General features: G+C 43.1%; 1 protein-coding gene across 1 annotated transcript in view; it reads left to right on the plus strand.

Annotated features, from left to right (window-relative positions):
* NXPH3 (neurexophilin 3) overlaps positions 1 to 16,659 on the plus strand; it is a 34,825-nt gene extending 18,166 nt beyond the window's left edge. Inside the window, exon 2 of the mRNA XM_082272743.1 lies at positions 15,172 to 16,659. Coding sequence (XP_082128869.1) covers positions 15,172 to 15,921 — 750 coding nt within the window. The 3' untranslated portion in view covers positions 15,922 to 16,659. The remainder of the gene's footprint in view (positions 1 to 15,171) is intronic.
* The last annotated feature ends 5,099 nt before the right edge of the window (positions 16,660 to 21,758 follow it).

Below are 21,758 nucleotides of genomic sequence, written 5' to 3' on the forward strand. Positions count from 1 at the left end.
GAACTGGGCAGGCGGTTATTTAGGAGTCCCTACCATCAAGCCACTCCTTGGTGTCCCCCGCCGGGTGGTCAGCTAACAGCCACTGCACCTCTCTAAATGCCCCCATGATCTTCACCGAGCACTGCCCCGCCCCCTCCGCTGTACTCACACACAGGACGCACCAGAGGGACAGGCTGGACCAAAGGAGTCCTGGGGCCGGCGCTGTCAGGTATTACGGTGAGATGTGACAGCGGAGAGCTCAGTGGGACACATCGTGGGGATTGGCGGCACCTGCAGCAGATGTGTTTCCGGGACAGCTGGCACTGAACGGGGCTCACAGCAACCAGGAGAGGAGAACCGAGCTTACACAGGCCAGTACAGGCCTGGGGCTTCACTAGGACAGAGACCTTGGCTGCGCCCTAGATGGTAGTGCACCCTAGGTGGCTGCCTAGTTTGCCTAGTGGTAGCGCCGGCCCTGCTTATATTAAAAGTCAGCAGCTACAGTATTTGTAGCTGCTGACTTTTATTTTTTATTTTTTTTAAGGGACTGGAATTAATCTTTAATGACTACAGTACTGCATTAATTTATGTCTTTCATATTTACAGAGAATTCTGCTCTCTAACCTCTTCTCTGTAAAGAGAACAGGAAAACTTCCTCTACACTGAAATAAAAGGCAATTGTGTGGCCTTTAATTTTCTTTTCATAGGTGCCCCATTGAGCCCCTACCCCGTATCACCTATACTGGGGCATGGATGACCAACCTGAGCTTATGCCCCCTGCTGTGTGGCGATGGGATAATGCACTTTACATTCATTACTACCCTCTGCACTACCTAATTTTAATAAGCAGTCATGTTATGTTATTTATTTTATGCTTTAATTATATTATTTATGCTGGCGCCATTAAATAAGAAGCTTAGTGTTATTAGTTGATATATTTACAGTTTTATTGCATTTTATTTATTCACCTGCTATTAAAACAACTTAAAAGTAGCAGCTCAGAAAACAGAATATTTATTACACTTTAAATACGTGCAATTAAATAGATGAGCACTTTTCTTACTTTACATTAATCTTCCGTCTTAGTTCCGAGTCAAATGTTATTTTAGGTTTTTACGCTTTTTTCTTTCCGCCATTAGCTCACAGTACCGAGCTGCCATTTGATGTGGCAATTTACGGCGTTATTAGAATTTATAGGTTATGATCATGTGCCGCGTTGAGCTCATGCATGTATTTTCTATATTATGCATTCATATGCTGGGTTGTACATCTGTATTATTTTGTGACTGTGCATTAATGTGAGCCGGGCTGCCTTCCCTGGCTCATCTGTCTGTCTTCATTCCAGAATGGCTATCATAGCTTATTACTATCTTGTATGTTGTTGTCAGTGGTGCTTTATCAGTCTGAACTGCTCTTCGGTGTAATGTGTTTTATATGCAGTGCATTGTTGATTGCCGGATTACCTTGTAGCATCGTTGTATAGCCATGTGTTGTTCTCACTCAACCCAAGTCCCAATGGGCTCAGATCATTCACCAGCTGCCCCCTTGTATCTGTCTCCATGGTTATTCCCCCCCCCCCCTTCTTTGTTTAAAATTAACCCCTTTCAGCTCTTTAATAGCCCATCTTGCACATCCAAACCCACAGAGCTTACGCTCTGTACGCTCACAAGAGCACTAAGCACAAGCCAGAATGAGACGCTTGACTATTTAGAACCATGCCTTTTGTTGTTTAAAAAAAATGGATAAGTGGTTTTAGAATTGATGAGTCTGTTCTACACCTACTATACAGCACAGCAAAAAAAGGGAGCGATCATTAATCTTTTAAAACGTAATTTTCTCATGTTGCTAGTTACAATAAAGATATATAGGTACAGGGAAACATGAAAATGAGGTGGCCTCCGAAATGGTTTGTACTGTAAAACTTCTCACTGCTCTTTCTTTAAAAACCGGTTCCCTTAAACTACATAAGTGGTTCTTTACTGTCAGAGCGGTAAGGATGTGGAATTCTCTTCCACAAGCAGTGGTATCAGCAGGGAGCATCGATAGTTTCAAAAAACTATTGGATGAGCACCTCAAGAAGAACATACAGGGGTATACAATGTACGGTTAGCAGCTAACGCGCACACACACACATTATGGATGGACTGATGTCTTTTTTCAACCTCACTAACTATGTAACTATGTTACCGCCCGCCGGAGTTTTACTGGCTCTCCTGTGCGAACCCACGTAGCTCTACGTCGGTCGCAAGCAGGGTGCTGGGGGGCTAGCGCGCATGGCTGGCGGCACTCTCCCGCCCCCACTAGGCAGCGGAGATGCCGATCCACAGGGCCGGTGGCCGTGATTGCCGCCGGGCAGCCGCAATTGCTCCCCGCTGAGAGAGAAGAACGGTCAGTTGTGGTAAACACAGCCGACCGTTCTTCTCTCTGAAATGATCACAGAACTCCTGTGATCCTTCTATGTAGGATCACAGGTCTCTATGATCATTTCACAAGCCCATCCCCCATACAGTTAGAAAACACACTCCCCTAGGCTCACACTTAACCCTATGATCGCCCCTGGATTAACCCCTTCCCTGCCAGTAACAGTGCATATTTTCAGCACTGATTACTGTAGTAATGTCACTGGTCCCCCCGAAAGTGTCAAAAACATCAGTTAGGGGTCCGATCTGTCCGCCGCAAGGTCACAGTCCCGCTAAAAATCGCAAATTGCCGCCATTACTAGTAAAAAATTAAAAAAATAAAAACAAGATAAATCTTTCCCCTAGTTTGTAGACGCGATAACTTTTGCGCAAACCAATCAAAATACGCTTATTGGGATTTTTTTTTCTACCAAAAATATGTAGCAGAATACAAATTGGCCTAAAAGGATAAAAAATTTAGATTTTAACTTTTTTTTTTTTTTTTTATTGGGAATTTTTTATAGCAGAATGTGAAAAATTTTGTTTTTTTGTTTTTTTTTTCCAGGATCGCTGCTCTTTTTTTGTTTATAGCACAAAAAATAAAAACCGCAGAGGTGATGAAATACCACCAAAAGAAAGTTCTATTTGTGGGGAAAAAACGCATCAATTTTATTTGGATGCAGCGTCGCACGACCACGCAATTTTCTGTTAAAATAACGCAGTGCCAAATCTCAAAAAATGGCCTGATCAGGGGGAAAATCCTTCCGGTCCAGAACTGGTTAAGCACCCATGGCTGTCAAAATTTGGGATCCAGAACCTGAAAGTGTATCCAAAGCTAATGTTCTATTTTAAATTTGGTCAAAACAAGATGATGCCCCCTGAGACTTGGGACTTTAAGGGCAGACACAGCACCAATATAGTAAAAAATGTATACATTTATTCAATCATATTAAAATATAAGTAACATACAATGTTAACACAAATGCAAAAGACAAAAAAGAATAATTCACATATGTTTAAAATTACACATCCTGATTATATTGAACATTGTATGTACACATGTCTCCATAGCACCCGACGCGTTTCAGGATCATACCCTTCATCAGGGGTGTACAGTGAGGAGATTGTATACGTTCATATGTTACTTATATTTTAATATGATTGAATAAATGTATTATTTTTTTACTACATTGGTGCTGTCTGCCCTAAAGTCCCAAGTCTCAGGGGGGATCATCTTGCTTTGATCCTATACGGGATGTTGGCAGCCAGACACAAGACTCTTTAGTGGTGAGATACCATAGTATTTTACATTTGACCATTATCACCTTGACAGAAATCGCAAATTTTAGGTTGCCACTGGAACAGAGGGTGGAAAACATCCTTTGGAGAGGATTCCTTTCACTAACTGTTGTGTCTACAGGACAGGAAGGGAAATATACTATATTGTCAAAAGTATTGGGACACCTGCCTTTACATGCACATGAACTTTAACGGCATCCCAGTCTTAGTATCATATCATATCAGGCACTGCATAGTTGATGGTGGACCTAAATGGGGTTATTATTGTTACCTTATAACAATAAGTACCAGGGCTTTTTTTCAACAGGAATGTGGGGGAACGCAGTTCCGGCACCTCCAGCACTGAATGTATTTAATAGCAAGGGGTGTGGGGTGTGTTGGAGGGTCTCTTGATGCTGGCTGCTTGGGATCTATTGCCACTGGTAAGGATCTGTTATTGTGTGAGGGTCTATTGTTGCTGGGCGGGGGGGTCTTATGTTGTTGGTAGGGATCTCCTGTTGAGGTAGAGGTCTATTGTTGGCTGATCTATTGATACTGGTTGCTGGGAGAGCTGTTGTTGCTACTGGAGGGGGTCTAATGTTGCTGGGGTGGATCTTTTGCTGCTGGGTAAGGTATTTTGTCCTGCACCTATTCCTTGAGAAAAAAAAGCCCTGATAAGTACTAAATATAACAATAAAGGATATATATATATATATATATATATATATATATATTTATATTATCAAAAGTATTGGGACACCTGGCTTTACACGCACATGAACTTTAATGGAATCCCAGTCTTAGTCCGTAGGGTTCAAAAAATGAGTTGGCCCACCCTTTGCAGCTATAACAGCTTCAACTCTTCTGGGAAGGCTGTCCACAAGGTTTAGGAGTGTGTCTATGGGAATGTTTAACCATTTTTCCAGAAGCGCATTTGTGAGGTCATGCACTGATGTTGGACGGGAAGGCATGGCTCACAGTCTCCGCTCTAATTCATCCCAAAGGTGTTCTGTCAGGTTGAGGTCAGGACAAGTTCCTCCACTCAAACTCACTTATCCATGTCTTTAAGGACCTTGATTTGTAAACTGGTCCAAATCATTTAGAGAAGGGGAAATTATGGTATGGGGTTGTTTTTCAAGGGTTGGGCTTGGCCCCTTAGTTCCAGTAAAGGGAATTTTTAAGGCATCAGCATACCAAGACATTTCGGACAATTCCATGCTCCCAACTTTGTGGGAACAGTTTGGGGATGGCCCTTTCTGTTCCAAAATGACTGCCCACCAGTGCACAAAGCAAGGTCCATAAATAGGAGGGAGGGAGTTTGGGGTGGAGGAACTTGACTGGCCTGCACAGAGTCCTGATTTAATCCGATAGAACACCTTTGGGTTGAATTAGAGCGAAGACTGTTAGCCAGGCCTTCTCGTCCAACATCAGTGCCTGACCTCACAAATGCGATTCTGGAAGAATGGTCAAACATTCCCATAGACACATTCCTAAACCTTGTGGACAGCCTTCCCAGAAGAGTTGAAGCTATTAAACACTATGGACTAAGACTGGGATGCCATTAAAGTTCATGTGCGTGTAAAGGAAGGTGTCCCAAAACTTTTGACAATATAGTGTTTCTCCAATGAACACATATGGCAAAAAAAGCTGACAGGGGTTTTAATCATTTCATACTGTGATAATTGGGGATTGTGGTAAAAGCAATTTTAGTAAGTCCATGCCAGGCCAAGCTGTGGTTTAGGGCTTGTTGGCCCACTTTTTTAGGTAAACTCAAGAAAAAGGGCAGTTCAAACAAAAACAGTTGCCCACGTAGGGCGTTTTCAATATCAAAACATTTATTGGAAAAATACTGAGAGACCAGGCTCTCTCTTAAGCTGCAACGCTACTTAGGCCATAACCTTGGCATTTGGCTAGTCCCTCAGACCATCCTACACAGTACCTCTCTGTTTTATTAGCTTTCCTCCTTTCTATTGGCTCTTTCAGCCTTTTCGGCTGGAGCACACTGCGGCAAGGACCAACTCGCCCGGCCTCTCAATAGGGGTTCTTCTGACACCCTGGACTCTTCCATTCCTCTGAGATCTCCAGATTCCTTCAGTCCCCTGGACTCACCTAGTCATCTCGACTCTCTCAGTCTTCTAGTCTCGCTTAACCATCTCGACTCTCTCAGTCCTATGGACAAGAAATCTCCAGATTCCTTTAGTCCCCTGGACTCACCTAGTCATCTTGACTCTCTTAGTCTTCCAGGCTCACTGTGATCTCGACTGTGCTTTGCCTGCCGCCTCTCTGCATAGATAGGTAGTTGGAACCCAGTGCTTGTGTGGTGGCAACAGCTCCTGAAGCTTGTGCCCATAGCACCACGTGCCCCGCAGTTACATTACACTCTCCTCCTGAGTAACCTATCCTGATCTTCTACAGCCACAGTTCTCTATCAGGTACTGTCAAGGAGAGGGAATTGGGGGTGGGAGTAGAGCACTATACTGGGGATGGAGCAATTTGGGGAAAAAGGGGGCACCCCTGTTACTCTACACTCTGTACGCAGCACACACCTGAACCCTGCAGTCTGTATTCAGTGCACAGATTAACCCTGCACTCTGTATGCAGTACACCCCCGAAATGTGCATTCTGTATGTAGCCCACCCCTGAACCCTGCACTCTATATGAAGCCCCACTTGAACCCTGCACTCTGTATGTAGAACACACCTGAACCCTGCACTCTATATGAAGCCCCACCTGAACCCTGCACTCTGTATGTAGCCCCACCTGAACCCAGCACTCTGTATGTAGCGCACACCTGAACCCTGCACTCTGTATGTAGAACACACCTGAACCCAGCACTCTGTATGTAGCGCACACCTGAACCCTGCACTCTGTATGTAGACAACACTTGAATCCTGCACTCTGTACGTAGCTCACACATGAACCCTGCACTCTGTATGTAGAACACACTTGAATCCTGCACTCTGTAAGTAGCTCACACATGAACCCTGCACTCTGTACGTAGAACACACTTGAATCCTGCACTCTGTACATAGCGCACACATGAACCCTTCACTCTGTACTTAATGCTCACTCCTAGTAGTTAAAGTGATACTAAAGTCTCTTTGTTTTGTTTAAAAATAACAAACATGTTATACTTACCTGCTATGTGCAGTGGTTTTGCAAAGAGCAGCCAAGATCCTCCTCTTCTTGGGTCCCCACCGGCCCTCCTGGCTTCTCCCTCCTACCTAGTGCCCCCACAGCAACAGCTTGCAACGAGCTGAGCCGCTGCTTTGTGTGTCCATTCACACACGGAGCCGCGGCTCGGCTCGGCCCTGCCCCTTCTCTCTCCTTATTCGCTCACTGACTTTGATTGACAATGGCGGGAGCCAATGATGTCCGCTGTGTGTCTCAGCCAATTAAGAGGGCGAGTACGGACAACCGGGTCTCTCGTGCAATATCGCTGGATAGAGATGGGGCTCAGTTAAGTATTAGGGGGCTGAGGTGGACTGCTGCACACAGAATGCATTAAGATAAAAAAAAAAAAACCTCTGCCTTTAGAACCACTTTAATGCTAATTCAAGGCCCTCCCTCATTAGTGCAGGAGGTGATACTGCTGCCTCCTGAATTTCCAGCCAAATGGTAATTTTGATTTGAAATGCTGTGGTCAGAAGCGGTAGTGTTTAACCACCTTCAGACCGGAGGATTTGGCTCCTTAATGACCAGGCCCTATTTTGTGATTCGGCACTGCGCGACTTTAAATGGACAATTGCGCGGTCGTGCGGCGCTGTACCCAAACAAAATTGACGTCCTTTTTTTCCCACAAATAGAGCTTTCTTTTGGCAGTATTTGATCACCTGTGCAATTTTTATTTTTTGCGCTATTAACAAAAAAGAGCGACAATTTTAAAAAAAATCAATATTTTTCACATTCTTTTATATGAAATTCTCAAAAAAAAAAAAAGTTTAAAAATAAAATCAAAATTTTTTAACATTGTAGGCCAATTTGTTTTCTGCTACATATTTTTGGTAAAGAAAAATCGCAATAAGCGTATTTTGTTTGGTTTGCGCAAAAGTTATTGCGTTTACTAACTACAGGAAAGATTTATGTAATTTTTATTGTTTTGTTTTTTTTACTAGTAATGGCAGTGATCTGCGATTTTTTGCGGGACTGCGACATTGCGGCGGATAGATCGGACCCCCAACTGACATTTTTGACACTTTTAGGGGTACCAGTGACATAACTACAGTAATCAGTGCTAAAAATATGCACTGTTAGTGTAAAAATGACACTGGCAGGGAAGGGGTTAACAGTACTGGTGATCAAGGGGTTAAATGTGACCCTAGGGGCGTGATTCTAACTGTCAGGGGGCGTGGCTTGTGAAGTCATCACAGAGATATGCGATCCTATATAGCAGGATCACATGACATCTGTGATCACTTCAGGGAGAATGACAGACGGCTGTGTTTACATCAGCCGTCCGTCCTTCTCTGTCAGCGGCGGGAGATCGCGGGTGGCCGGCGGCCATCGGAGCCGCCTGACACCCGCACTGGCTCCCCCCCTGACAAGCGGGGGCGGGAGCGCGCCTCACCCCCTAGCTCCTCCCAGGCGAGCCAGCCTGCTGCAGTACATCTGCGGCGGCTGGTCGTAAAGTGTTTAATCATCCTCTTTTAGGCCAATCCCACTATTAGATGCAATCTGATCATGCCCATTGCTCTCTTTGGCATACATAACAGAACTTGTTTTTCAATTGTATCCCAGCAGGAGGGTTTATAATTTGTCACGCTGTGCTGATTTTTTAAATGTACACCAGGCCAATTACCTGATATGGGTATTGTCAGTGTTTACAGATTGTGTTTATACTGCCTAAATATTGATTGTTTTCATTTCAAATAGGAGTTCTGTAATTTTGTTTAGGTTGTCAGTAAAAAAAATGTGTTCTGTTAGTAAAAAAAGGTTGCGGGAGGTTGCCAACCCTGACCTGCGTGCTCCTACACTCACAGCCTGCTGGTCTACAAGACCTGGAGACTGAATTTGAGATTTCTTCCTTCCCAAAACTTTTTGAAATCTCCAAACTCCAGAACCCAATCTGGGAAAGACCAGAACCCTGGAGAGAGTTGAAAAACCACCTTTCTCTGTTCAGAATCAATATTCTGGAGCACTCTGCATACATGTGAACCCTGTGCCACGTATATTACCATTTTCACAGTGGCGGGGCCTCGCACTGTCACAATACCCTTTTCAGAATGAAGAGTGAGGGCATAAAATAATGTGAAAAAAGTTTTGCCAGGATGCCCTTCAGAGATGTTAAATAATGGGGAAATGTAGATCCGAACTAAATTGCTTCTTTAGGAGCCAGAGAGAAGTGAAAGGAGGCTGAAAATTAAGCATTGAGCAGGAAGGCTTATCGTTCCATTCTGAGTAGATGTAGGAGAAGTATTTTGAAATATTTTAAACTCGAATTATTGCTTTACTGCCTACTGTACTACATAGTCCTTTGAAGAACATGTTGACTATTCAAAAATTTCCTTTTTGAATGGAGTTTACAGGCGTTCAACCCTCAGCTCCAGATTAAGTCTAAAAATAATAGAAGTTTACATGGATATGCAAAAGAAGAAAGCTCCACAACCATTGAATATGTCCAGTAGAGGCAGTGCTGTATTTTGGCCTAGGCCTACAAGGCCCAGGCCTAGGGCAGCACTTTGCAGGGGGGCAGCAGAAAAGTCGCCCCCCCCCCTTCCACCTGAGACTCTATTGGCCACTGGTTGCTAGAGCCGCCTCTCTCACTCACCCCCTCTCTCTCACCCCCCTCCTCTCTATCTCACTCACTCACCCCCCCATCTCTCTCTCTCACTCCCCCTCTTTCTTTCTTTCTCTCTCTCTCTCACCCCTCTCTCTCTCTCTCTCTCTCTCTCTCATCCCCCCTTTCTCCCTCCTCCTCTCTCTAATCCCCCCTCTATCTCTCACCCCCCTCTCTCTCTCTCTCTCTCTCACCCCCTCTCAGCCTCTCTTATCCCCTCTCTCTCTCACCCCCCCTCTCTCTCTCTCTCATCCTCCCCTCACTCTCTCTTATCGCGCACCTCTCTATCTCTCATTCCCCCCTCTCTCTCTCTCATCCCCCTTTCTCTCTCTCTCATCCCCCTCTCTCTCTCTCTCATCCCCCCTCTCTCTCTCCCTCACCCACACCCCTCTCTCTCTCCCTTCCCCTCTCACCCCCCTCTCCTGAGGTCTCAGGGGTTCCTGCTGGGACTTGTAGTTCTTCAATTTTGGAGGGAGTCACAGCCGTTAAAAAGGAAGGAGTGGGGCAAATTTACTTAGGAGGGGGAAGGGGGGTGCCCAATTTTAGTCTTGCCTAGGGCAGCACAAAACCAAAATACACCACTGAGTAGAGGGCTTATTAAACACAATGCAAAAGTGGGTATCCAACTTGATTTGGAGGACCAGAACTCCCCATTCTTTGGGATTTTATGTGGAGATGGATTTAAGGATGTACTGGACACTAAAGTGAAGTGACTAGCATATCATACGAATTGGGCACCAGTGGTTGCTCCATTGACACCCAATTAGTCTGATACCCCAGTCACTCCACTCTTTTGCTTCCAGTCTATCCTCTTTTTTTTTTTGGAAAATTATTTTTATTGATTAATGTATAAAGCTTACAAAACAGAGTATCAAGAAAATATCTCAAAACAAAAAAGAACAAAACAAAAAGCACAGCCAGGTGCAAAGAAAAAACAATAAGGTACCCAAAACAGCCTTAATAATCCCAACCACCTCCCCCCTCCCTAGTGCAATACCTACAGAAGAATATACATACAATTATTGTTAAGATACATCCTAGGAGAATTTCAGCATTAGTTTCTAGTACATCCTTGAACCCGTCCCTAAATAAACCCAATCGGATTTTGAGCCCCCAAAATGTGTTGACTACCCACGTTTGTATCATGTCCAATAAACTCATGTCTTTCATATACCCTATAGATCAGGGTTTCTCAACCAGGGTTCTGTGGAATCCTAGAGTTCCTCCTGAGGTTGCTAGGGGTTCCTTGAGCGATGGGCAATTTCTGCCTCTCCGATAAGTTCCCAATGACACCATTGTTCCTTTTAGCTTTCTGTAAGGGGGTAATTCTTCCCAATGATGACAAGAGTAAGGATCATTCTTCCCACTGACTGTCACACTAATGTGTCATGAGTTGTAGATTTTTCATTTTTAGCAGGGGTTCCCCGAGAACAGAAATTTATTTCAAGGGTTCCTCTGTGTTGAAATGGTTGAGAAAGGCTGCTATGGACTTTACCTGGGGATTTAATGCGATTAAAAGTAGCCTCTAAGGACTTTACCCCTTGCATCATTGTATCCTGGTCACCTTGGAGTCCAACTCTCCTACAACACAAAAATAATGAAAGGGTTGGTGTAGAATAGAATAGCTGTGGGTAAATAGGAGTTCCTCTGGGCTTCTAATCCCTGGTCCGTGAAGTTAGATATTGGGATAGGAAGTTTGCAATGGCCTTTACACATCTTATACTTGGTCCCCAACATAGTATTGAGCCACTGTAATAAATACTGAACCAGCTCAAAATGTTGAAAGCTGTTGTTTACCCCTTCTGGGTTTAGACAGCCCTTAGTAATCATCCTTGACTGTTGGGAGGGGGGGCTACCTCACATGGTATCATCTGACGTTCGGGCACCACAAGGAGATTGCGGGGAGGGAATTTGTGTTGGGACAAGGAATTGTTCTAGGAGGGGAAAATTGGGGAGGTGTTCTAGGAGTGGTGATTTTGGGGGGATTTGTGTTGAGAGAGGAGATGGGGAAGAGGATTTGTGCTAGGATGGGGGATTTGGGGGGCTTTGTGCTAGAAAAGGTAACATGGTGGTGGGGGGTTGCTAGAATGAGAATTTTTTTTTCAAAGGGGATTTGTGCTAGTGGGGATGAATGGTAGGCATTTATGCTAGGAGGGGAAATATGGGGGAGGGGGGGATTTTGTGTTAGGCTGAGGAAACGGGGGAAGCGGAATTTGTGCTGGGAGGGGGGATTTGGATTAGGGAGGAGAGAATATGTGCTCAAAGAGAAATTTGAGGGGTGGAATATTTGTGCCAGAAAGGGGGAATTTCTTTGGGGGGGGAATTGTGCTGGGGGTATATGAGGAATGAGAGGATTTGAGCTAAGCATGCAGATTAGCGGTACATTTTTTGGGGGGAGGGGATTTTTTGCTGTCAAATAATGCTCATACATCTTGGGGGGGGGGGGGGGGTTTGTCAAGGTCACCCTGGGCTCTAGAGGACCTTGTCCCAGCACTAAGGACCATCATTGATTAATGTTGTATCAAGTCCAGTCTAATGGTAGTTTTTTGTATCTGAATTTAGAAACTCCTGCTTCTGTCTCTTAAACCATATTAGCCTTGAATAACAATGAGCCTAAATTGTCCACTTAATGGTTATACAACCCCCTCAGGATACTAAGTCTTCGGTGATTATAAGCTATAAACCCCAAGGAAAAAAGCCCTGCCCGAGGGACTTCTACAGACCAAAAATATCTCTGACTATCACAATTATGGTATATACTAAAAAATAAGTAAGGCAAGAGCTTATTCCCCATAAGCTGGACTGAGGAGGAAGCCTGGGACAGCGTTGGAGCATGGAGAAGGTAATCTGAGATTGGAATTTTTTTTTTTATATCGGGAGATCTGCAAATTTCAAAAGAGACTTCCATTCCTACTTTAATACTTACCTTTTCAGTTGGCGGCCAGTAAAATCTTTACTCTCTTGGGGTGCTTCTGGTGTGCAACACACAATTACTAAAACGAGAGAGAAGATTTTACAACATGACCTTGTCCCATGCTGGGAATTGTGGTTCTTCCTGTTGACTGCTATATCACTGAAGAACACAGTAATGACGTAGCGGATGATGGGAGAAACCACAGCGCCCACCAGGGTATAGGTATCTTCTACAGCATCTGTAGCCTTACAAGAGAACGAAGGTAAATATTACATTTTCTTTTACAGGCTTTTTGTGATTTAACTATGTCAATCTAGAGACAGGGTCACTTTGAAGTTACATTCCATGCAACAGTAAAAAATAAATACATAAATCAATGCAGTTATGAATTCAATAAAAACATAGTTACACTTATTTTTTTAATGCAATTGGTGCAAGTAGCTGAAACTGACTTGATATCATCTTGTTATTATTCATTGTATATAGATATTGGAGGGGTCCCACGCTATGGAGATGTGGGGAGCGGTGGGGCTGCAGCCTCCCTAAAATAGAGCCAAGGCTATATCTAGTTATAGTATACAGGGGGTAGGGAATTGGCGCTGCCCAATAAGGAAGTTCCCTATTGGGCAGCGCCAATTCCCTACCCCCTATATACTATTATTCATTGTATGCTAGAACTCAAGTTGGGATAGGTAGGGTCACAGGGGGTGTGCCAGATGTGCCTGGGCACACCCTAATCACTACGTGCTGTGCCGATTCCCCCTACTTCCCAGTGCTGCTGGCTTTCTGCGGGAGATGTTTCAGGATAGAGAGTGGGGGAAGGGGCTAGTAAATATGTCATTTACCAGCGCTTTCCTTTTCTAAATGAAGGAAGTTAACACACTCACTCACTGTGTTCATTCACAACTGTGTTTACTATGCTTCAGTTTGTGAATGAACAGGAAGCCGCCCAGGACAGAGCACTTCCAATTTGTTCACTGTCTCCTGCAGGCCACTGTCTGAGACTGCAGAGAAAGGCATGTGTGTTTGAGCTTTAGAGTGCACACCCTAATGCAATAGGCTGCACACACCTGTGAGGTCACCACTCTGAGCCAATCAGGGCCTGCCTCTTGCACATGTGCTGACAAGAAGCATGCAGACAGAAGTGGGACATTTCATTGGTGTGTTGCTCTTTGACTGTCCAATCACAGAAAAGGGACAAGCAGTATTTCCTAACTGCAGTTAGGAAATATTAGGTCACCAATCTGGGTGCAATCGGTAAGCATAAGAATTAGAAAATAAGGGTCAAGTCGGAAATCTTAATCTGCATTTATGTTCCAAGTTAGTACTTCATAAGGCACCAAAGCCATTAGAACAGCATGACTGCAAGTCAACTGGTATTTAAAAAAAAAAAGAGGTCAGCCATTGGTGGTCTCCACACTATACATAGGCTGCCATGATTGACCACTTTGTGAAAATACGAGTCGCCTAGCTGCCATGTTGATTCTCTGACTTCAGTACATTCTGCATCATGGACCCAGAATATGAATGTAGACCAAGAGGTCTGATTTCACTAACTTCATACTTATTCATTTTTTATCTGTTGGATTTGTTTCTACATTTTCAACATCAGGAGAATTCTAGGACGTTTTTATATGTGGAATGTGCAATTATCATTATTATTTTCCTTTTTCATGCCACAAGTCATAGCAGTGTGCGGCTGTTTATGGTGACTTTTTAACACACCGGCGTTCATTATCTCTGCCCTCTGCTGCCAAATGTGGTTTCTTTGACATTGACCGTTCACGCACTATGGGCTATGTATTGTGTAGTGGTCTTTTTCTCGAAAACCTCTTTGACATTGTGATACCCAGGGGGGCACAAGTCAGGTGCCAGAACATTACTCAGCTCTCATTAAGCTGGTTACACTGATTAGTACTCAGTACCACTAATTATCAGCGGCAGCATCTGTTACTGCTTGGGCTTTGCAGGTAAGGGGCCATCAATAAAGGCAAAGTGAGGAGGGAGAGTGGAAAAGGCTAGGGGAAATGGAAAATTGGAAACAAGAAAGGTTGCAAGGAAACTAAGATCGAGAGGCTGACGTTTAAACGTGGGGGTGACGTGATTGGTTGACCACAGCAATCAATCAGGTTTCTACTTTTAGCTGCCAGAAAAAATGGAAGTTAATTGGTTGTAATGAGCAATGTGTTTGATAAATCAGCCATATAATGTTCAAGAAGCTCTACTGTGAGATTCAATGAAAACTCAGAAGCTAAAGCTAGAGGACTGCCTTTTGTAAGTAGTAGGATTTCTAGGTCCTTCAGCATGACCCAGTCCTCCAACATAAATCAGGCCCTTTAACATGACCCAGTCCTCCAATATAACCCAGGTCCTCCAACATGACCCAATTAACTTTTCTGATTACACTCACCTGATTAATGATCAGTGATTAGTGATCAGTGATCAATAGTTAGTGGTCTCTTGGGAAATATTTGGTTAAATGTTGTGTGAATGATATCAGAAAGGCAGACATATTCAGATGCCAAATGTTTTGTATCTGCTGGAATCAGTTATGATATAGGTATTGGGATTCAGCAATGATTCTTTTTGCAACTTCATGTACTTTTTACTTTGATATCTGGCTCAGGTGCTCAAATGCACCGTGTTAGGGAATGCTGTGCAAGAAGTAAGCCTCCAGATGTACAGCCTGGATTCTCAACATAGGCGTCATACTTTGTTTCATTATTACAACTAATTAAATAAATGATATATAATAAATACTCTTTATAAATTGTATTTGCGATTATTCTGATGGATGAGATTTACTATCTATTTATCATTTCTAGGTGATCTGTGGGCCAGAAGACTCCCCTGGTGATCCTGATGATGAAGACCAATCAGAAGCTAAGCCTCAGCCGAGACCACGCATCCCTCGGAAAAAAGCTTCCTCCCCAACCCGGCCTCGTAGTTCCAACCCATTAAATTCAACAGTTCTTCAACTTCTCTCTAACTCCCCAGAATTTTGGGATGTCCTGAACAGTCTTTCAGATATAGATCACAATCAGGAACCTCCAGTTCCAGCGAGGGTGCGGCGCCAGTCTGTGCTCAGGTCAACCGGAAGAGCAAAGAAAGTCTTTGGTTGGGGGGACTTTTATTCCAATATCAAGACTGTAAAGCTCAATCTTCTCATCACCGGGAAAGTGGTGGACCATGGGAATGGCTCCTTCAGTGTCTTCTTTCTTCACAACTCAACTGGCCAGGGAAATGTGTCTGTCAGTCTTGTTCCACCATCCAAAGTCCTCGACTTTGATCTGGAGCAGCAGATGTATGCCGAAGCAAAGGAATCAAAAATCTTCAACTGCCGTGTGGAGTTTGAAAAAGTGGATAAAGCAATTAAGACAGGTCTGTGTCCTCATGATCCGTCAAAGACCTGCCATCAGCAGCAAACTCGTAGCAAGGTCTCCTGGACATGTTCACACCCTTTCAAGATTGTTTGTGTGTATGTCTCCTTTTACACTACAGATTACAGACTAGTGCAAAAGGTCTGCCCTGACTATAACTATCACAGCAGCTCTCCATACTCACCATCAGGCTGACCTGAAATTCTAAGTGCTGGTAGCAATTAAATAGCCTAGATTGGCTAACTTTGGGTCTACCTTTTATGGACTTCCTGTGCCTTGGTCTGGTCCATTGTGGTGTGTGTACTTGTGGAGAAAGTGGAAAAAAAAGCTGTGTAGGTAATGTGCTGGACATCAACTTGAACCACTTCAATATACGCACACTGTAACAACTATATTGTAATTTCCCTATTGATATGAATTAATGTTTGATCTCCCAGAAAACCTAAATGGAGCTCCAAAATCTCCTTCATGTCAGTTTTTATACTCAAATATTACCTGCTTTCATCTTTACTAGAACAGATACAGGTTCTCAGAATAGAAAGAAATATAGGAGGGCATCATAATGATCCAAAATCCAGTTCTTTGAAAATATGAAAAGGTTGACTGTGATTATCTAAATTCACATTTTGGTCCGGGGTAATAAAGGAACCTTGGTGGCATTGTCCATAACAACTGGTCATATCACCCCCTTCACTCTCTAGAGCAGTGGTTTACAATCTTGCTATAGTTTGTCTGTTCAATAGAAAACCCCGATCTGAAAGTGTTTACATTCATTGCCAGTGACTCCAAAATCTGTACATATACTGGCAGCTCATTCTTTAGAGTATAGATTACAAATAATAGACCTTAATCAATATTTTATGCAAATGTAGTATTTCAAAAGATTTATATTTTTTTGTAGAGTTTAGTTAGTGAGTCGTAAGTCCCATTAGTCTTGCAGATGGACCTCTACAACAAGGCTAGAGTTTAGTTAGTGAGTGGTAAGTCCCATTAGTCTTGCAGATGGACCTCTACAACAAGGCTGGGCAAATCCCAAGACTAACCAATGTACCTAGAATGTTACCCTTGGCTTCTGATCTTCTAGAAGTTGTCATCTTATAAGGTATAGGAGGCCTACAATGTGGCCCCCGACATAACCAACGGGCCAAATATAATATTCAGTATATGCAACACCAATGAAGACCATCAGGAATAGCAGACATGTTACAGGAGATGGATAGAGACTGGGGGAAATGCTACTGGTGTGGCTGGAGACAAGCTGCAGGGGACAGTCTGAGACCAGGGACATGTTAAATATGACCACTAGAGATAGATGGCCATCACAGCCCCTTTCTAACTCCCAGTACTTACCGCAAGGGCGTGAGGGCTTAAAGTTGGGCACCAGGGTTTTGTAAGCTCTTCTAGGCTTTTTTAGACATGCCGCAGGGGTGTCCAAACTATGGCCCTCCAGCTGTTGCGGAACTACACGTCCCATGAGGCATTGTAAATCTCTGACATTCACAGACATAACTAGGCATGATGGGAATTGTAGTTCCTGAACAGCTGGAGGGCCATAGTTTGGACACCCCTGGGTTAAAGAATGGACCAGGTGAAGTGGGGCTTTCTACATCCCTGTCCTGGAGGTACACTAACCACAGGTTGGGAAATACTGCTCTAGAGCAATAACTTAGGTGGCTACTATAGGCAACATACCCTGTTTCCTTGTACTGCTAAACTCCAGATATGTTTGTATGTACTACATATGGACACCTAGTTAACCTGTCAGATTATAAGCACCCTATTTCAGAAGTTATGACGTTAATATGAACCAGTCATCCTGAAATGCAATTATTCAGCCTTGTTTCCATTTGTAACACTTCTTTTTCAGCCAAATTAGAAGATATTATAGGCATGTATGACTGTTTCAAAGAAAGCTACAACTCTCTCCAGTCATCCTATCTTCTATAGGTTGTGTAGTGACAACATTTGCCAACATTGTAAAGCATAACCCATGACGATATTACCTCAATCTGTGCTAATGTAAGCTGTGTGGTCTCTGCTTGTTATAATAGACACATGTAACTATATAATACAGTCACATAATATAGCCCACCATGTCACCAATAACTTATCATCTACTGTAGTTAATGTCATTCTGCTCCACTGGGGTTTATTTATTGAGTTAATAAATTAGTGCAAAGAGCAACGATTGTGTCCACAGGGTGAACCAGAGTAACAAATCAGATTCAACTTTACTTTAGTCACGCTGGAAAAACTATGAATTGGTTTCTATGGGTGAAATTTACGCATAGTCATTTTGTGCCACAATGCCTTTAAAGAAAGCCTAATAAACATTTATTTATTAAAACAGTGTAAAGCACGATGATGATAAACTTTAGCTGCTGCTTCTTTATACAGTGCTCTTTGCCTGTAACACTTAAAAAAAAAAAAAAACATTATTTCTTACTAAATGATATTTTTGGCTGCCCATCACATATTAGGAAAACCCCTATAATTGGTGGCATTGTGACAATGAAACTTAACTTAAATGACAAAGCTTTGCTATCACAAATCACATTCTAAAGATAATTTCTTGGAAATATATTACAGAAAACCCCTGATTTGGAGCCTTCTATGCGTTAATATAAGCAGACCTCACCACCCAATGACTGGCAGCGCTACTGGTTTTCTTTGAGAATTATAATGTTACAGTAAACCCCCATCCATCGCGGGGGTTACGTTCCGGACCCATCCGCGAAAAGTGAAAATCCGCTAAATAGAAAAACCCTATTAAAATACACTGTAGGCATGTTTTTTTTTTTTACTGTCACTGTACTTTTTAAAGCATTTTAAGGTCTTTAAACACACTTTTCAAATAATAGAAACACATTTAAACACAAAAAAGATACTGAGAGACAGAGCAAGAGCAATGGAAAACACAAATATATTTAATTTTCAATGATTTATATAGTAAAATAACATTACAGAAAAAAACGCAATATACCGGGACCTCAAAAATTGAACCACGATGGAGCAGGGGTTCACTGTATGTGGTCCATCTGCAGTACCAGCTTTCTCCAGCAGGAGGCAAAACCTTTAGCTGTAGTTTCTGTCTTATACGAGGGGGTCTTCAAAATGTTTCCGCACGTTTATATCAATATATATAATAGAATTTTAAAAAAAGTGCAAAAACGTTTTGAAGAACCCTCGTACAATGCAGTAGTGGAAAGACCTAAAACATACAGTATAGGGACTTTTCCTATTCCAAAGTAAATAAATTTGAATAGTGGCCCCTTTTCATGTATTGAGAGGAGTATGTTTGTGGGGCAAAACAACAAAATTAAATTACAGTAATCCCTTTAAAGTCAACCCTTACCTAAAACTTTTGGATTGGTTGTGGAAAGATTAGAACCCCTGTCAGTTTTCACTGCTATCAGGTACTTTTCTTTTTTTTATCCACAGGGTAAAAGCGCTTTTTTCAACCTTTTACATCCAATCCTATTTAAAGCAAATATAAACTCCAAAGCAAAAATGTCAGCTTACAAGTCCTTATGTGTGGTAGCTGCATTGGTTTCTCTGTAGGCTTCTTTTAGAATAATTTTCACTTAGTAATCCTCCAGATAACAAACTTCCTTTACGAGGGTGGCTACGCTCACTCCTCCATTGTATCTATGGAGGGGAACATAGTTGTCACCCAGTCTGGGCTCCAAATACCTTCATTTCTTTATCTCCAGTAGATGAAGCAGAGGCGTCACTAGAACCTTCAGGGCCCCGGTGCAAGAAACCATGAAGGGCCCCCCGGACCCCTGACCGGGGAGCTTCCTTTTCTTCCCACTGATCCTGGGGCCCTTTACTCTCGTTGTGGAGCCCTTTATTATAGTCCCGCAGCGGGACCCTTTCACAAGTACTGCAGTGGGCCCCCTTCCTGCTATCTTGGGGCCTGCCCACAGTGTTGGAATGCCAGGGCCCGCTCGCAAGTGTGACCTTTGCGATCCTGGAAGTTCACCCACTGGTGTCAGTAGTTTTTATTTTTGGTATTTTAAATTAGCTGGTAAATTACATATTTACCTACCCCTTCCTGGTTCTCTATTGTGACACATCCCCTGCAACAGCCGGCAGGAGAGGGGAGGGAGGAAACCGGCAGCACAGTGGGCGGGGGGGGGACCAGGGGAGCACACAGGGGCCCAGAGACAGCAGAACACAAGTGAACTGGATAGGAGGAGTGGCGGGGGCAGCATACAGAAGAACCAATCTCCTCCATTTTCCTCCTGCAACTACAGGAGGAAAAAGGAGGACAGTGATTTCTCTACATGCTGCACCCGCCCCCCTCCTATCTAGATGTACAGGGGAGCCGCACAGACCCCCTGGAGCATGGGGCCCGGGTTGCAATTGCAACCCCTGCAACCCCTGTAGTTAAGCCCCTGAGATGAAGAAATAAATAGTTCACATAACATACCATTGTTTGTGCTTTCAGTTGATCTCAGGAAAGGTGAAAAGAACATGGCATTTCTGGTAAGATCAACAGGTCTTGTGTGTGCTTGCTGAAAATGTTCCTAGCCTAAAAAAATTGGACTAATGCAGCCACCACAAATATATATATATGATGACAGGTGCTCTTTAATTTGTGTATATTAGTTTAAATGAGCATAATCATAACATTTAAAAATACTTTAGTTCCTCAAATGCCGCACAGTCACTATCTAAAGATATCTGAGTGGAGAAGGAACTTCGGAATCGAAGATTACAAACATTTTAAGATTTTATAGATATACCAGATAGAACACCCAGTAATACTCATAAAAACATGTTCTTAGTTCCTTTCAACATATAATATTTGATTTTGGACTGTGATGATATCTCCGATATACTACAGACAGAATTCAGTGTCTATGGACCCACATCAATGATTTTCGCAAGGTAATTCCACTTCTTCAGGACAGAGTTATAAGGCAGATATTCGAGTTTTATTATTCAGTGGTCTGAACTCCCATCCAGAATATATATATATATATATATATATATATATATAAAACAATTTAAATACACGGATTTATATAATATTATAAATGCCCAATAATAAAGAAAATGATACATATTAGCATTGTTACATGTGAATTTAAAGCCCAATTTCGGGCAAAAAAAAGTTTACCCATGCCCATACTGCATGGGTTAATTGCTCTTTTTTGTCTAGGGGATTGGAGAACTTTGATCCTCCCCACACAAAACTGGTTGCTGTGGCTCCTGATCTACTCCCTTTCCCCCGTGCTCTAGCGGTCTTGTATGGTGGACTGTTCCTGATGTCTTCATACCCATAGACCTGCTCTGGGTGTGAGGACGTCCGGAAAAGTTAATGCTGGATCACGGGGAAACACAGCTTGCAGGTGGAGCGGAGGATCGGGTGGGTTTAGGCTTTCTCTAATCCCCTAGACAAAAACGAGCAGTTGAGAAACAAAGAGAAGAGGCGCCTCTGAGTGTAGACTGTAAGTCAAATTTATTCCAAAATATAGAGTAAAACTCACATAGTAGTGTTGGTTACAAGCTTTTTGGGTATTCTCATTACCCAGGGGACGTCCAGAGGAGTAGGGGCTATGATGCCCGTGCTGGTACTGTATCGCTGCCTGCCTGGAGATCAGTGTTGATTGGAGAGTAGCCGAGACCGAGGGCTGGAATGAAGTACAACCTCTGATGTCACTAGGCCGCAACGCGTTTCGGAGCATACGCAGCAGGTTTGAATCTTACAATGCGCGCTTCTTTCTCAAGCTAGCGAGGAGGAAGCTTTCTATTCATTTTATATACACCAAATACGCAAATATACGGTACTATTGAAAGGCTCAATGACGTTGCAATATTACACAGTACAAATGTAGAAGGCAGTTAACCCGTGCTGCGTGGGCATAGTCCCACTGCATGGGAAAACATTTTTTTGCTCAGATTTGGGCTTTAATATTTAGACTCAGAAATACTCACTGGTTGCAAGTCCGTTAAAATAAACTTACAGCGCTGTCCCCCTTCCCTCTGCCCCCTACAGGTGTCTTAATTTAGCAGAATATGTC

Source organism: Pelophylax lessonae, assembly GCF_965119305.1.
Source record: "Pelophylax lessonae genome assembly, chromosome: 11".
Classification (NCBI taxonomy): domain Eukaryota; kingdom Metazoa; phylum Chordata; class Amphibia; order Anura; family Ranidae; genus Pelophylax; species Pelophylax lessonae.